At 45.8% G+C, this 17,511-nt stretch overlaps 3 protein-coding genes across 3 annotated transcripts; 1 reads left to right on the plus strand and 2 right to left on the minus strand.

The window, feature by feature from the left end:
- Positions 1–1,769: 1,769 nt before the first annotated feature.
- LOC119659276 (putative ATP synthase subunit f, mitochondrial) lies at positions 1,770–2,417 on the minus strand. Its single transcript, XM_038067284.1, has 2 exons — positions 2,236–2,417; positions 1,770–2,131 (listed from the first exon to the last, which is right to left on the minus strand). The coding sequence occupies exons 1-2, from the start codon at positions 2,312–2,314 to the stop codon at positions 1,887–1,889; spliced, it is 324 nt and encodes a 107-aa protein (XP_037923212.1). The 5' UTR covers positions 2,315–2,417; the 3' UTR covers positions 1,770–1,886.
- Positions 2,418–4,156: 1,739 nt separating this feature from the next.
- LOC119659170 (general transcription factor IIF subunit 2) lies at positions 4,157–5,398 on the minus strand. The gene is made up of 2 exons (XM_038067123.1): positions 4,677–5,398; positions 4,157–4,578 (listed from the first exon to the last, which is right to left on the minus strand). Exons 1-2 carry the CDS (start codon positions 5,184–5,186, stop codon positions 4,279–4,281), a joined length of 810 nt encoding a protein of 269 aa, XP_037923051.1. The 5' UTR covers positions 5,187–5,398; the 3' UTR covers positions 4,157–4,278.
- Positions 5,399–5,528: 130 nt separating this feature from the next.
- LOC119659169 (alpha-1,2-mannosyltransferase ALG9) lies at positions 5,529–17,153 on the plus strand. Its single transcript, XM_038067122.1, has 4 exons — positions 5,529–5,811; positions 5,886–6,242; positions 15,519–15,996; positions 16,060–17,153. Exons 1-4 carry the CDS (start codon positions 5,690–5,692, stop codon positions 16,927–16,929), a joined length of 1,827 nt encoding a protein of 608 aa, XP_037923050.1. The 5' UTR covers positions 5,529–5,689; the 3' UTR covers positions 16,930–17,153.
- The last annotated feature ends 358 nt before the right edge of the window (positions 17,154–17,511 follow it).

Here is a 17,511-nt window from a genome sequence, read left to right on the forward strand (position 1 = left end):
CTTCGAGGCAGTTGAGCGGACCCTCGAAGCCTGTCCCAGAGATGATATCAAAATCATACTTGGGGATTTTAACAGCCAGGTAGGGAAGCCCGTATTTAGGCGATACGTTGGCTCCCATAGCTTACACGAAAATACAAATGATAACGGACTGCGGATCATTCAATTAGCAGTGTTACACGAAATGGTTGTTGGAAGTACCTGCTTTGCGCAGAAAGCGGACCACAAACATACATGGGCCTCTCCAGACCGCACCACTTTCAACCAAATTGAACACGTGTGGATCGAACGCCGCCACCTTTCAGCCTTGATGAATGTCAGAACATACAGGGGGGCCAATATAGACTCGGATCACTATCTCGTTGGCATGGTGTTCCGAGCTCGAATAACAACACCAACTAGAATCCCCTCTGACAATCAGATGGCAGTTAACACTGATGCCATCCACAACACAGCCCTCCGTAACACCTATAAGAAGGAACAGGATGCCCGAATAACCGCAGTCAACAGAGATCCTGGAGATGAAGCATCAACAAATGATCTTTCCAATCACCTGAAGAACGTTATCATAAATACGGCTACAAACATACTTGGCCCCAGCCGCAAAAAGAGTTGGAAAGGCTGGTTTGACGATGAATATAAGCTAGCACCGGAACGGAAGAATGTGACTTCATAGACGGAAAAAGCAAGTCTGGGAGAACCAACAGGTCTGTGAACTAGAAAAGTACAGGGAGCAACCGCACCAGGCGCGCAAGTTTTACCAACAAGTCAGCAGGATGAAACCTTATACAAACAGAGATACTACACAGTGCAGCAATTAAAGAGGTATCAGATCGAGCAGGCGACGCGAGATCTTGGGCTGCACATCAATGAAAGCGAGACAAAATATATGGGGGCAATGTCAGGACCAAAAACCAACAAACCCACAACATCAAACCGCACTGATCACGCAGGAAGAATGAAGGTAGGAGACTACAACTCGAAACCATTGATAATTTCAGCTACGACGATGAAATCCGCGCACGGTTGTTGGCAGCCATCTGTTCCGCTCGAAACGTCTCACTAGAGGGTCAAAGCCCTACTGTATAAGGCAATGATCTTGCCAGTCCTCATGTATTCCTCGGAGACTTGGGTTCTTAGCAAGAAGAATTGCGAACTCTTAGCCGCGTTCGAGAGAAGAATCCTCCGAAGAATTTTTGGCCTCCTACATGAGGATGGACGATTCCGTAACCTACATAACGACGAAATCTTTGAGCGATTCCATGACCGTCTGGTTGTGGATAAAATCCGGCTCAATAGGTTACGGTGGGCGAGTCACTTAATCCGTATGGATGAGGATGATCCAGCCCGGAAAGTCTATAAGGGCAATATCTATGGTAGAAAAAGAAGACGAGGCTGACCCTGGCTAAGACGGAGCGATGGCGTAGGTCAGGACGCCAGACATCTTTTAGGGATATCGAATTGGTGGACCTCGGTGCAAAACCGGGATGTCTGGAGTTCCTTATTAAGGCAGGCCTAGACCGGATAGCGGTTGTTGCGCCGTTGATAATGATGAATCGGAAATGCACTCCAATTGGAATTTGAAATATATAAACAGCTTCCAAAAATCATCACAAAAAGAAACTTATAAACTCTCATCGAAAGAGTCTGCAGTGAAAAAGGGTATCTAAGCTTAAGAGGAATAAGCAAAAGCCCGTAACGAACCGACACCCAGTTGCCATTTTTACAATTCCCCCACAGAGAAACGTTGAAAATTTCAGAAAAAAACCTCAAACTTTACAACAATCGTTTATTTATTCGACTCCTTTTTAGACTAAACATTTTCCGCTTGCTCTGATGCGACGACGATTATATGCTTCCACCCATTCCGAGCAGACTATGGAATATATTTAGTGGTATTTGTAGTTCCTATGGTGCTTCAACTTTCCGTAATTGATAGCATAGAAGAAAATCATTGATCCGAAGATAATCTGGAAAAATGGAGCGATTCCAGCTCGTTTGGGCTGGACGTACTTGTGTTGCCAGCGCCACCATGCACGGCTAATTGCTCCGGTCATAGCCTGCGGGCTCTTATTGCGGCGTCCAAACCATGATCCCAGTTCAGAAAGTTTCACTTGACCGAATGGAGTGTCAGCTACAAAATCAGTGCAGAAGAAATTTGATTTTTACATTAGAAATTATGTAATGTCAGAAAGACACATAACCTAAGGTTTGTTTTTCGATGGTGAAGGGACTTACGTTTTCCGTAATAACGGGCTGGATCATAGGGTCCGTGTACCTTGGGATTGTACTCGGCTGGATAATCTCCGAAAGCCATTTGATTAGTGACTTTGATAGACTGTGAACAGGACGTGCAGGATTTATAGACACCAGGCCGACTTGGTCGAGAACTCCACAGTGACAGCTAGTCAGGGTTGAACAAAATTATTCATAGACCAATTGTTCACCGGCAAAGTGCGGCGAATTCGATTGATCATTGTTGGGCCTTTTTAAAGATGACCTAAGGAAAGCGCAGATTCAGATTTATTTATTGAGCAAAGAAAAGAAATACATGTGCTGTACAGAAAATATATATGTATAAATTAACTTAAAAGCCCAAGCGTAATTAATTAAGTATGTAACGCTAACCTACGGATGCTAATGCTGAATTAGTGTTGAGTTGAAGATGAACACCTTCATTTTGGTTGTCTAGCAATTTCAAGAGAAATTGTAAGTACGCTTTGGGTTTGTCTTCAGGGGGGAGACGGAGATAGTTGTGGTGGATGTCTGAAATTGTGTTCCACAGAGAGGAGAATGACATGTTGAATAGAGGCCTGGGCGATAAAGACCCTGACCACTGCGGCGAAAGACGGGGTCCGTGAGAGCGGCGCCGCCGACTCCTTATGGGCGTTGTCGTGTACAGTCGAAAGGGGGCAGTCCCTAGAGGCGTGTGGGTCCGCGCACTTGACACATCCGGGGTCCCCAGTTTGAGGAAACGGGGCCAAATTACTGGCTGTTGAAACATTCGATGACGTCTCTTTCCTGGGTTTCTCCCAGCTAAACCGCTGATGAAGTAGGATATTTTGTTGAGTGACTATTTTGCATCTGCCTCATAGTTGAGGGTCACACGGACGAGGCTCAGGTTGGTGTCGTTCGCGAGGTGGAAAGCCTTGGTACCCGGATCGGCGTGATCTGATCTTAACTCCTTAATTTCCAACCACGTCTTCGGGAGTGAATTCGTGAGGGGAGATTCCTCTGGGGATAAGGGTTGGCTTCCTCTCATCTTCCACGGCGAAGGAATGACCTTCTAGTTTGGTGATCCTGATTAGGTCAAGGAGTTTCTTATGGGTATTGGGGCAAATGAGCCGGACTTGAGCCTGTCGGCCGGTAGGTTAATAATAGTAATAATAATCGTTGGCGCAACAACCCATGTTGGATCAGGGCTTAAAGTGTGTTAGAACACTTCATTCAAGATGGTAACAGTACACTGTTAGAGGCAATGTGGTCACCATTGGGGTTACCCGAGTTTGTTACCCTGATTTGACTCAGGTACTCATTCGCAGCTGAGTTGACTGGTATCCGACATCCAGTCACGATAAAAAATCCCTCTGCCACCAATGAGATTTGAACCGCTTGAAGATAAGACTTACCTGAACCAAGTTTGAATTCGTCCTGGAATCCTTGGATGTAATTGACAGAGGAATTTGCTTCACCGTTCCGAGCCTAAGGCTGGTCCCCAGGAGGGAGTTCTGGTCGTCGTCGATGATTATGGCAGGGCAGTTGTTGTTAATCATTTCTTTGGCCGTAACGGTCTTGGCGGCCGAATGCGGGAGTTGTGTGGTGATGTTGAAACTGCCCAGTCCAAAGGCGGCGATAGTGTAAGCTGGTCCCGCGTCCTATACACCAGTGAATTCCGCACTCGCGGCGCGAGGCCTGTACCGGCTTCACTTTGTTGTCAAGAAGGCACACTCATTTACCGTTAAAAAAGCTAAACAACTGAATAACGATGTTCGTAAACTTGGCCACGGCGCAATAGACCGATCCGAGCACATGCTAGGACAATTGACAGAACGAACCATTAGCTTAGGCGGATACAAGCGAACTATCTAGAGGAAGCGCACCTAACACGGCGCTCTAACTGCCTCCGGTGATATTGGATCAAACAATGGAAATACCTTCCTTACCTCTTAACGAATACTTTCTATTTGTATCTAGTCTTTATAGAAGATTCCGTTTAACAATAAAAAGTATACACAGTAAAACAGAGCGCACAATCGGATGCTTGTGCTCGTTATATATATTCTAGTCACTATCACTATCCGACCCTTCTGCTGCGTTTTCGTCCTTCTTGTCGTCTGTTTTATAGTGCCGGTACTCCTTCTTCAATTCCCACATATTTTTGTGCGGATTTTTCATGTTATAATCACACACTTCCTTCAAAATTTCCTTGAGGTACCCAATTGGTTGCTTTGTGATTTTCACCAGATCCTTAATGTTGTAATATTGATGTTTTTCGAATGCATTGAAGAGCATATCAAGAACAGCGTTCTTGTCGTCACGAGCCTTTTTGCCTTCTGCCTTCTTGCGTTCTTTGTATTCAATCTACGGAGATAAGTGGTGTTTTCGGTATTAGGGGATTAGGATGGTAAAAAAGGCATTTCTGATTCCTAATTTCATAAAAAAAGGACTACTTTACTCACGTTGTGTTTGTGATCCTTGACAGGTTTGAAGTTTTGCACGATTTTGTCAATAGCTTGAACTCTCTTCTGCGGCACTGACGCCTTCTTTATTGATTCTAATTTAAGCTTCATATAGCAATTGTCCGCTATAGGGCGGCATTCCAGCTTCTGAACGATTCGTCCTTCCATGAATAATTTTTCGTTTTCGGGAACTACTTCGTCTGTTTTGCCTGGAACCACATGTGAGAAGACCCCAAGAGTCTGCTTGGTAACTACGGACACATCTAGTCGGTGCTCCTTGGGTATCTTCTCACTTGGATCGAGATTCACAATAGCATCAGAAAGAGTCAATGAAACTTGCGCCTTTTGGCCGTGCGATTTACAAATTCGCAACTTCCCAACCTCCATGTTCCCTTGTGCTTTCTCCCATTTATTTGCCATATATTTGGGCACTTTCACTAACCAAACCCCTCGCCCAGCGTTCGATAAGTCCAGTTCTTTGTCAACATGTTTCGGTTCATCTTTGGACATTGTGAGATTTGTTAATATAAAACAACGACGGTGGACAAACGACTCGAATATTGTTTACGCTCCCGTTTGCCTTTCTGAGATGACATCCAGCAATGTCACCTGTTTACACTTTTCAAAGGCTGAGTTGTCAGGAGTACGGCGAATTAGACTTGTTTACAGCGGCATCCGATTAAATTTTGAAACATTGAAATTATCATTACCCCTGGTAAAAACCAGGGAAACAGAAATGATTACAAATTGTTTTCAAAATAACTGGAGTAGAAGTAGTCGGCACATCGATGTTTAATTCAATATAAACTTAATTTCCTGAAGTAAAAACTTGGATGACTCCATTTTTGAAGTACCTCACTCAGTCACTGTTTTTCATGAATTCTTGTCTTTAACACATTCAACTCCAGTTTGTGATATATCAGTGAATTGTGCTGTCATCACCCGCGCCGACTCCAATTCGATTGCATTGCCGATGTCAAAATAGTGATGACAAACATCAAATTGTTAGGGGAATGGCTCCAAGTGTGCGGCATCGATTAAATTCGATTAAGTCCGATAGTACGTCGGGATCGGTTAAGAAATTAGCTAAAAAGTCCTCAAAAGAGCACAATGCATCGAAAAAGTCTCAAAACAGGTACGCTCTGATTTTTTAAATGTCTGAATAATGCTTGAATTTTTCATCCACTTTACTTTCCGGATCGACATCAGCACAAGCTCATATCCACTGAACTCGTCCCAGGTAAATACCATCGTTCCAGGAGTGGACACTGCATTCAAGGCATTCCTGAGTGCTCGATTTTGCAGTGCAATCTGGGCGTATATCACGGACTGTGATGAGACTTTCAACTATTGGGAGCCATTGCATTACATGATCTATGGACATGGGCTGCAGACGTGGGAATATAGTCCCCAGTTTGCACTCCGTTCGTATACTTATTTGATGGTGCACGCAGTACCGGCTTGGGTTTACAATAAAATCTTCGAACCCAGCCCCCTGTTGGTTTTTTACTTCGTAAGATGTATGCTTGGACTAGGATGTGCAGTGGTGGAGTGCTATTTATACAAGTAAGTCTAAGATTTTCCCTAGCAAGAAGCCACATTTTGTTCGCAAACCCAATTGTAGAGACTGTTTTTTTTTATTTTTGAATATTTAATTTTTGTTTGCTCCTTGTAATCTTAGGTAAGTTGTGTTTTAAAATGCCGGTTGCATGTTACAATCGGAAAAGCGAAAACAGTTCGCCTAAGATCGATTATTCACTCTACAGTTCCCCCGGGGTTATGATCATAAACCCTTATGGTAAAATTATTTCATTAAGAACATTCCACTATACTTTTTTATCCGAGTTGTCACAATCTCGGCAGACGGCGGATTTTACCTAATACTAGCCTAAATGCCAAGCATTTAGGATTGGACGATCCTATCTACTTAAATAATAAAGGGACGCTGGTGATAGTGGCCGGTAGTAGGTCAATGGAGACAACCGTCAAGAACTCCCCGCAATATCGAGAACGCATGAAGAATGGTATATTTCTGATTGGTTTGAATCAGACTGTGTGAGAGTCCCAGTACATCAAGGGAAGCCGTGAGGGATTCAGGGACAATCGCTGACAATATTGTGGGAACTACAACCACCCGCTGGAGATCTCAAATTTCCTTGATTTCCCGAGCCAATGGCTCATAGTTCAACTTATCCACGTATTTTCGTCCAATGTTGCTACTATGAGGGATGGCAACATCAATAACATACGCGGAGCGACCCGTATTGTCAACTAACAGCACATCCGGCTTGTTGTGCGATACGTGGCAGTTAGAACTTGCCGGCCGTAATGCATGCCGAAACAAGGACCCGTCCTCATGGTATCTCGACTTATCGGGCACCGCCGCCATCTGGGTTCGGGACAACGTTGACTTCGTGTTCTTGCCGAAGGCCGGGGGGAAGGGTTTGTCTGGATCCGGTGTTTAGGGATAACGTTTTTTAGCGTTTACCTGACGCCTAATGAGACGATGCCGGACTTTCGGCGCCGGCTTGATGCTCTGGAGGTCGCCGTTTCGAGAACGGAGGGACGAATCCTGGTTGGCGATTTTAATGTCAGGGCTCTTGAATGGGGCATGCCTCAGTCAGACTCCAGAAGGAAACGGATTCTGGAAATCGCGGTGAGAACCGGACTCGTAGTTTTAAACACCGGATCCGCCCTAACGTTTCGACGCCCAGGTTGTGAAGGAAGCATTCCTGACATCACTTTTGCGTCGGAATCTCTGGCATCATCGGTGGACGGGTGGCGAGTCCTAGAAGACTTCTCGGCAAGTGATCATCAGTACATTGCGTTCGAAGTGTTTGACGCTAATTGCCGGCGAGCACCAACACGACGTTCCCCCTGCATGTGGAATGTCGCGAGGGTGAAAATTGGAAAGTTCGTCGAAGCTCTTGGAGCAGGTAGGGCCGCGCTGGCGGGCATTCCGGGGGTGGTAGTGTCGCAGCTGACACCGTCGTAAATTCAGTGATGAATCTGATAACGCCGGCGTGTGAGACTTCCATGCTCCGGAGGGGCCCCAGGCGCGACAAGCCTTCTATGTACTGGTGGACGGGAGAAATTACCGACCTACGGAAGGGGTGTCATAAGCTCCGCCGTTTGGCACAACGTTTGCACGCCAACGAGGAGGTAGGGCCGCGCTGGGGGGCACTCCGGGGGGTGGTAGTGTCGCAGCTGACACCGTCGTAAATTCAGTGATGAATCTGATAACGCCGGGGTGTGAGGCTTCCATGCCCCGGAGGGGCCCCAGGCGCAACAAGCCTTCTATGTTCTGGTGGACGGGAGAAATTGCCGACCTACGGAAGGAGTGTCATAAGCTCCGCCGTTTGGCACAACGTTTGCACGCCAACGAGGAGGCATGTGTCATAAATGCACAATATAGATCAGCAAAAAGGAGACTTCGCAGCGCTATAAATAAAAGCAAAGCTCGCGGCTGGCAGAATCTTGTTAATGAGGTGAATGGGGACCCGTGGCGACTTGGCTATAAGCTTGTTACTCGGAAAATCGGGGCTCTGCGGAAGCCCTGCATACTGAGTACCGACCAGATGGACCGCATTGTGCGGGCATTGTTCCCCAGACACCCTTTACGGGCTGATGTAAATAGCGAGGAAAGCGTCGTGGATTGCCTCTTTCCCAATGAGAGAAATCGAAGAAGCTGTTCTCACTACGAAAAATAGGAAGGCGCCAGGTCCTGATGGCATCTCGGCGGAAGTTTACAAACTGGTGTTCCGCCAACGGCCAGAATTGTTGCTGAAGTATTCAACGCGTGCTTGAAGGAGGGCATTTTTCCTTGTCGCTGGAAAGTGGGCAGACTCGCGTTGATCAGTAAGGGTAAAGGAGACCCGGAGCTCTCGTCTGCATACCGACCGTTGTGTATGCTTGACACGGCCGGAAAAGTGCTCGAGAAGCTCATCAGGGGTAGACTCGCTGAAGCGATCCGTGCTTCCGGGGACTTATCCGCAAGGCAATTCGGGTTTAGAACAGGGAAATCTACACTGGATGCTGGTTGCGTTGGTTGAACAGGTGCAAACCAGACTTGGCATATTGATGCGACGGGTAAGCGGATGGATGACTGCTCATGGTTTCAACCTTGCGCTGGAAAAAACCGAAGTAATCATCCTGACCAGAAGGAGAATCCCGACCTTGCGTCCCATATCGATCGGCGAGTTGACTATAGAGTCAAAACCAGCGATTTAATACCTTGGTTTAATGCTTGACTCGAAGATGAGCTTCTTCGAGCAAATCAAAGCAGCAGCGGACAGGGCTGCAGCAGGAGTCGCCACCTTGAGTCGGCTAATGGCGAATGTCGGGGGCCGCCTCATGGGAGCAACGCAGTCCGTTCTTCTCTATGGTGCGGAGGTATGGGCTGATGCCCTTGACAAGGAGGTGCATCATAAACGCCTCGCTCAAATGCAGAGGCGGGGAGCTTTCCGAATGGCGTCTGCTTATCGCACGGTCTCTGAACCGGCTGTGATGGTGATTGCGGGAGTGATCCCCGTTGCCCTCCTTGCCAAGGAGCGCAAAGCTATCTATCGCGTAAGAGCGAAAATTTAAGAGAAGTGGTTGCTCGTGAAGAACGTCAACGCACCCTTAGCGAGTGGCAATTTTCTTGGCAAAATGAGCCAAGGGGCAAGTGGACTGCGCAGTTCATCGACAAATTAGACCCATGGTTGAACAGAACGCACGGTGAGATTGATTACTTCCTTACCCAATTTCTAAGTGGGCATGGAGGTTTTCAGTCTTACCTGCACAGGATTGAGAAGGCGCGATCTCCTGATTGTGTGTTCTGCAATGGAGTGGCGGATAACGCTGAACACATCTTTTTCTCTTGCGAGAGGTGGGACGGCCTCCGCCAGCAGCTTTATGCAGACGCAGGGGAGCTTTCTCCAGACAATATTGTCAGAAAGATGCTGAAGAGCGCTGGCAGCTGGAATCGTATTGCGCATTATGTTCGGGCTCTTCTTATTACGAAGAAGATTGAACTCGACCAGCGGAGGAATCGGACGGTAAGGGGTTCCCTGAACTAACAACAACTCCCTTCATCCCCTCCCCTCCCGTTGGTGAAAGGAATTCCCTGACTTGAAGGCTCTCAAAGCCGGGAGAGCGGGAGGGCTAGCCCGAAGTAATGTGTCAAACGGTTCCAGGCTAGTTCTCTGATGACAGGGAGGTGCTTAGCTGGTAGTCCGCCAGCGTGCTGTTGCGGGAGTCCAACACTCTGTGCGTAAACGCATTCACCTACCCTACTCCCAATAAAAACAGCTGTGGCTCATATCGGCAAACCGGACATGTTCTCGTGATCAGCCCATCACTAATGGACCAACTTACATACAGCATTATCTATGTTCGTGTATTGTACCGGTGCCATAACAGTGCAGCCAAAAATAAGATGGTCCAAATGGTCGTTCGCCATGCGTTATTTCATTATGAGCTTTTTAGAAGCTCGGGTGGCGACCACGCCGTCCTGATGGCACACATAAATCCCTCCGTCTTAGCAAAGAGCTCCCCAGCGCACAGCCATCTGTTCGACAAATGCAAATCGACAAATGGCTGCCAAAGACAATTCACGCGTTTATCGTACATTGCCTTCGACTTTCATTCATCGATCGATTCTTCAATTTGTGCAGTCAGCCCACACGCTGCCTTACAAACAGCTGCATGCAAGGGACTCCTCTACTCTTTGCTGTGAAAATAAACACGTTGTGAGTCGACTTGGCGATGATGTTGTGCCGCCACGTCAAACACGCCTCTGCCTCCGATGTCACAAGGCAGTTTCATCCGCTCCACGGCAGAGTTTGGTTGATGCATTCGGAATTTTGGTATAGCAGTCCATCTCCGCCGTTGGGCGTTTTCCAGATCGGTCTTCGCCCACGGCATACGTCAATGAAGGGATAGCGAATATATTCAGTGCGCCTATTTTATTCCTCCCCGAGAGATGCGATTTCAGTATCAGTTTTACACGTCGCAGGAATTCGGACAGCAGGGTATCCTTAAGATCACCAACTCGAGCATAGGTTCCTTGCAAAATTCCTAGGTAGTTGTAGAAGTCTGTCTCGGTCAAAATTTCGTGATGGATTTGGCACTTGTTTAATCCAAATTCCATCCGAATATAACGTACTATTCGCAAAAGGCTTCTAAGGTAGTCATCAGTACCAGCATACAGCTTGATGTCAACCAAGTACATCAAGTGTGTCAGCTCGCACTTAGCGCACATTTTATTTAAAAACCCTCCCTGCCCTCTAGCATCATTCAGTAGCCATGAAAGGGGGTTCGGTGCCATGTAAACCATGTAAAGCCAAACGGGGCTCAAAGAATCCCTCTGGAATGGATGAGCTATGAGGTATTGGCGCATTCAGATGAACGTGTGGCGCAGCGGGCAAATAAATTTCGAATGTTGTTAATTCGATTTAACAATGGTCACCATCGGTGTTCTCCGCGGTGAAGCAGGCCATGAAAAAGGCAAAAAAAATTATTGAATTGAATTAGTGAAAAGTCAGATTGAAGTCGTAGACGTAAGAAAAAGGAAAAATAAAATTGTGAATTCTACATTGAATAAAATAAAATAACAAAAAATAGGTTAAAGTGTTGTTATAACTAAATTGACATTAAAGTGTTGTTATAACTAAATTGGTGACCCCAAAATCGGCAACACGTGTTCCCAAGACTGCTTTTCGACGACCTAACGGACCCTGAATATCTAGTCGTTTTTCGTCTGGTGGGAGGATACATCAGCAGGACCACGATTCGATGGTGAAGTAGCCGAAAATCAGACAGCAGATAAATACAACTCAATATTTTGCTCCAGGAAGTTCTTTTATTGGTGCGGCGCTGCACCATTGATTGTTACACTTGACTTGACTTTAGGGTTGTACAATGCGGCGCAAACCTTTCAAAGGTTCATTCAGTCGGTCCTGCGAAACCTTGACTTCTGTTTCGTATATTTGGATGATGTTTTGGTTGCTGTCCGCGCGTTTGATAAATACCAACTGGCTGATGCTACACTCTTGGCATTTCCTCGACAAGATGCACTCCTAGCCGTTTTTGTTGATGCCTCTGACATCGCAGTATCGCAGTAGGTGTTGCCCTTCATCAAAAGGTGAATCAAGTCTGGCAGCCGTTGAGCTTCTTCTGCAGACAATTAAACCCCGCTCAAAGGAACTACAGCACTTACGATCGAGAACTGCTCGCCGCGTATTTGAGCATTAAGTAGTTCCGCTTCTCTCTTGAAGGCAGGCCGTTCACAGTGTTCACGGACCAGAAGCCTCTCACATATGCTTTGAAACAAAAGACCGACAAAGCGTCCCCTCGTCAGCTTCGACATCTAAGCTTTATAAGCCAGTTCACGTCCGACATATAGCACGTGTCCGGCAAGGACAACATAGTTGCTGACGCTTTGTCACGTGTCTCCGAGGTTAACATCCCCGCCTGACTCGACTTCTCGACTATCGCCAAGGCGCAGGAAGATGACGCAGAACTTCAGAGCCTCAAACCCAACCCCAAATATAAATTTCGGGAGTTGCCCATCTTCGGCTCAACCCTCTCTCTGCTGCGAATACTCGAAAAAGGGACCCCGCCCATGCATTCCGGCCACCTTTCGCAAGGAAGTGTTCCACGCGGTTCACGACGTAGCGCATCCAGCTATCAGGACGTCAAATCGGTTAGTCACCGAGAAATACTTCTGGCCCTCCATGAATAAGGACATCAACTTCTGGGCCAGAGAGTGCATCGCATGCCAAAACTGTAAGGTCACCAGGCATGTAAGAAAAGAAGTGGGGTCTTTTCCTCGCACTACCAAGCGGTTCCACACCATACACCTTGATATCGTAGGACCTATGCGAGACTCGCACGGTTACAGGTATTGCCTTACAATCATCGACAGGTTTACGCGGTGGTCTGAGGCAGTACCTCTCTGTCGAGAGTGGATCCCTCGCTTTGGCGTCCCTGCAGTGATTATCATTGACCAGGGAATGCAATTTGAGTCCACCCTTTTCTCTGAATTAGGCGAACTCCTGGGATTCAAACGCCAGCGAACGCTTGCCGTAAGGAGCCACATGTGCTACAATTTGATGACCTGCCCGGACGAGATCGCGCGCTGATGCGGCTTAGTTCCAACCGCAGCTCTTCAACCTGCTTTGTCAAGGAATCGATCTCGGGAATGGGCTGCGAGCTAGTGTCGCTCTGAATGCTCGATATGGCCTTCGGCACCTCTCAAGGTCATCTTGGTCGTTAGCGGCTACGATTGCGCGGACGTGTGGCGGGAGGCGCTGTAACCGCAGCGATTTCACCACGGATCTCCCGGCGGTGGACTGCAGGCGCCATAGGAATTACGATGGGCGCTGGTCATCCAGCTCTATCTAAATCGAAATCGTCTTTTATTATGGATAATACGATCACAAGGAAAAGGGAAAGAAAGAATAGATAAAAATGTTATTAAATAAACTAGAATTTTCACAACTACTGATAAACACTTGCATTTGCTCCAAAGGTTCGATCTTGAGTGACTATAATTAATTTATTTATATCTTTCCCCATATCCTAAGTCTCGGCCAAAAGGTAGTATAGGTCCCAGGGCGAAACGTAAATTGGTACCCACGATGGAGCATAGAACTAGGGAAGCGTCTGCTGAACCCATACCAACAGCTCTACTACCAAACTCTACCTCCACCTGGTGACCGCTGGGAGCTCTTTGTTAACGCGAAGCTGAAGATGGTGAAGGATAAAGGCGTTTAAAAACGGAAGAAATTGTACCAACTGGTTGTCCAGGTTGGGGGTTGGTTAAGGCTGACTACCCTACACGGAAAACAACTTGTTACGAAGCCACAAAAGGAGCTTCCAATTGGATTGGCAAAACAACGACGAACCTGGCAACGAAAACGGAATAACGGTTTGCGCATTTCTCATGGAACGTGCGCTCCCTGTGCAGAAAAAGAGCTGCCAAGCGGCTAGCCGTCACTCTGTCCCAATATAGGGCTGAAGAACGCGGGCACGCACAGAGACTTATCACGAACTCCGGCGAGCGGAGAAGCGGCTTTACAGACGGAAAAAGGAAGCCTGAGGGAACCAACAGGTCTGTGAACTCGAAAAGTACAGGGAGCAACTGCACCAGGCGAGTAAGTTTTACCAAGTCAGTAGGCCTTATACACCTCGATGCTCATCCTGCCGAGACAAAGAGGGAAATCTGATTTCCGAAAAAATGGGCATATTGGAGTGATGGGTTGAGTATTTTAATGAACTGCTCAAGAACCAGAATATCGAGGAGTTGGAGGTCCCACCAACTGAAGAACACGGACAAATGCTGCCACCTCTAAGTATAGAAGAAACAATCCATTAGTTGCCAGGAGTCGATGAAATTACGGCCGAATTGATTAAATATGAAAGCGACCAATTAAACCAAGCGATTCTTCAACTTATGCGCAAGGTGTAGAACAGCGAATCAATGCCTGACGACTGACAACGAGGCATTAGCTGTCCCATACATAAAAAGGGAGATATCACACAGTGCAGCAATTATAGGGGTATCACGTTGCTGAGTACCATCTATAAGATATTCTCCTCTATCTTACTAGGTCGGCTAGCCTCATACGCTCAGAACATAATAGGCCCATACCGAAGAGGCTTCACTCAGGCAAATCAGCAACAGATCAACAGTTGCACCACTTTTTCATCGACTTCAAGGCCGCCTATGACAGCATGGACAGGGTAAAACTGGACAAGGCCATGAGAGAATTCGGTATTCCGACGAAATTAATAAGACTGATTAGGGAAATCCTGACCAATGTGCGAGGCCAGATAAAAGCAACAGGATCACTCTCGAGACCATTCAATATCAACAACGGCCTAAGAAAAGGGGATGCTCTATCATGCGTTCGTTTTAATCTGACCCTGGAGAAAGTGATTCGTGATGCAGATGTCAATGTAAGAGGCACCATCCTCTCTAAGTCCACCCAACTACTGGCCTATGCTGACAATATCGACATTATGGGAAGAACAACCCAAGATGTACAGTCTACCTTCATCCATATCGAGCAGGCGGCACGATGTCTTGAGCTGCACATCAATGAAGGCAAGACGAGATAGATGGAGGCAACGTCGTACACCTAAAATCAACCAACCAACAAACATCGAATCGCAATGGTCAAACGAAAGCAATGAAGATAGGAGACTACAACTGACATCTGCGCACGGTTGTTGGCTGCCAACAGAGCCTATTTCAGTTTACACTGTTTCGCTCGAAACGTCTCACCATAGGGTCAAAGCTCTTACTGTACAAGACTATGATCTTGATAGCCCTCATGTATTTCTCGAGGACTTCGGTTCTTTCGTTTGAAAGAAGAATCCTCCGAAGAACTTTTGGCCTCCTACATGAGGATGGACGATTCCAAAACCTACATAACGATGAAATCTATGGGCAATACCGCGACCGTCTGGTTGTGGATAAAGTCCGGCTTAATAGGTTGCGATGGGTAGGTTACTTAATCCGTATGGATGAGGATGATCTAGGTCGGAAAGTCTATAAGAGCAATATCTATGGTAGAAAAAGAAGACGAGGCAGACCCTGTTTAAGATGGAGCCATGGCGCAGGCCAGGACCCCAGCAACTTTTAGGAATATCGAACTGGTGGACCTAGGCCCAAATGCGTGGTGTTTGGAGTTACATACTATGTCAGGCTTAGACCGGATGCCGTCTATTTCCCCATTTAATTTTAATGTTACTTAACTAGTTCTTGAATGTGTGGGCACGTATTTTTCAAATGCAAAATAATAATTTATAATCGTTTTATATAAATTTTGTTCTTATTTCCTTTTTTTCTAGAGCAATATCTCGGGAATTTGGTATACATATCGGTCGTCTCTGGCTAATATTCCAGTTATTTAGTGTTGGCATGTTCATCTCCAGCACGGCTCTGTTGCCAAGTTCGTTTTCAATGTACTTCACGGGTGCCGCAATGGCAGCATGGTGGCATCAGAAATATACGTTGGCTGTATTCTTCATAGCAATATCAGCACTCCTGGGCTGGCCATTTGCAGCCTTATTGGGTGTGCCAATTGCCCTGGATATGCTTTTTCGACGAAAAATGTTGAAGACATTTGTTATTTGGGCAGCGATTTCCGGTGCGACAATCCTTATTCCAATGGTCGTTATTGATTCGTCTTTCTTCGGGAAGGTTACCATTGCACCGCTTAATATTATAATGTACAATGTGTTCACAGATCATGGTCCGAATTTGTACGGAGTGGCGCCGTTGTCCTATTATTTAATTAATGGGTTCCTGAATTTCAATATTGTTTGGGTAAGATATATGAAAATTGTTTTGTTTTTTGTGCTCATGAATAATTTTTGTTAATATCTTCAGCTATTCGCCCTCATGACACCAGTAATGCTCGTCATTGACTACTTTTTTGTTCCGGCAAAATCGAAGAGCACGTTGAACTACCCCCACTATCTGAGTCTGGCTCCGCTTTATATATGGCTGGCTGTGTTTTTCATTCAACCACACAAGGAAGAGAGATTCCTTTTTCCGATTTACCCGCTGATCAGTCTTTGTGGTGCGATCACGACTGATATTATTCAAAAGCTATATTTTCGTGTGAAAGACTTGGTTTTGAGAATGAGAAATGGCTCGCATTATTTGGATCACACGATGTTCGTTGCATTTGTCGTCATGATCGCAACAACGCTATTGAGTATGTCCAGGATTTTTGCATTGTATCGAAACTATCACGCACCAATGGATCTTCTGATGGAGTTGAACACCTTCAAATCGTCGACGAGCTTTCGAAATGAGCAAATCTATAATATCTGCATTGGCAAGGATTGGTACCGCTACCCGACCAGTTTCTTTCTGCCATCACGAAATTTCCGCATCCGCTTCTTGAAATCTGAATTTGATGGAATGTTGCCTGCGTATTATTCAGACGAGGAGAACGCCACTGCCATTGTTCACGACTATTTCAATGATATGAATCGTGAGGATATGAGGACGTATTTCGACTATCAGAAATGCCATTTCTTACTTGATTTGGATTTAGGACGCTATACGGAATTGGAACCGAATTATGCAGCTAAAACCAAAGAATGGACAATGATGAAGAGTTTCCCGTTTTTGAATGCCGAACGTTCACATCAGATTTTCCGTGCATTTTACATTCCATTTGTAAGTGACAATTTTATCCAGTATGGAAGTTTCAATTTATTGAAACGGAAACGTTTGAAATTTAGATAAGTCAATGCATAGAATAAAGTGTGGATATGAAGGGATAATTCTTTTCATTCAAGACTTTGTGTGCAATATATACGTAGATGTGTTCGGTTTTTTTAAATATCTTTGTGAACGTAACTAAAGTTCTTTTCCGCTGAAAAGAGTAGAATTCCTTTCCTATTTCTTCTTGTATGAAGAAAATATGCAACTTGCTGAACATTATTGTAATAAATTGTTTGCTAGACCAATTTAGAAATGTATTAATTTTTTTCCGAGTTCAGTTGGTTAATGGAAATTGAGTTCAGTTTTTGCTTCTGTCCAGTCATTAAAGAAGAATTTATTCACAGTCATTAAGGAAGCGTAGTTCATTCGTTGCGCGTCGCCTTTCCTTCCACATTCCCTTTTCGTACGATTTATTGTTAACCATTCCAACACCTTGTACCTCGCCTTCTATCATACAATCATTAAATTCGAGTAAAAGCCTTACCATTAAGGCTCGCTTTGCATTTCACGGTTGAATGCATCCACAGTAAACTAAGAGAGTTGAGTATGACTTCACCGGTCACGGTTACTTGGGGCTGGTGTTTGGGGAATCTCTTCAACAAG

The sequence above is a fragment of the Hermetia illucens genome, chromosome 6 (genome assembly GCF_905115235.1).
Source record: "Hermetia illucens chromosome 6, iHerIll2.2.curated.20191125, whole genome shotgun sequence".
Classification (NCBI taxonomy): domain Eukaryota; kingdom Metazoa; phylum Arthropoda; class Insecta; order Diptera; family Stratiomyidae; genus Hermetia; species Hermetia illucens.

Excerpts from the sequence above, each read along its gene's own strand:
- LOC119659276 (XM_038067284.1), bottom strand. The coding sequence starts at position 2,314 with ATGGCTTTCGGAGATTATCCAGCCGAGTACAATCCCAAGGTACACGGA. Across the intron at positions 2,132-2,235 it reads AGCCCGTTATTACGGAAAAC|CTGACACTCCATTCGGTCAA; the intron begins GTAAGTCCCTTC and ends CTGATTTTGTAG.
- LOC119659170 (XM_038067123.1), bottom strand. The coding sequence starts at position 5,186 with ATGTCCAAAGATGAACCGAAACATGTTGACAAAGAACTGGACTTATCG. Across the intron at positions 4,579-4,676 it reads TCAAGGATCACAAACACAAC|ATTGAATACAAAGAACGCAA; the intron begins GTGAGTAAAGTA and ends TTATCTCCGTAG.
- LOC119659169 (XM_038067122.1), top strand. The coding sequence starts at position 5,690 with ATGGCTCCAAGTGTGCGGCATCGATTAAATTCGATTAAGTCCGATAGT. Across the intron at positions 6,243-15,518 it reads GTGGAGTGCTATTTATACAA|AGCAATATCTCGGGAATTTG; the intron begins GTAAGTCTAAGA and ends CTTTTTTTCTAG. Across the intron at positions 15,997-16,059 it reads TGAATTTCAATATTGTTTGG|CTATTCGCCCTCATGACACC; the intron begins GTAAGATATATG and ends TAATATCTTCAG.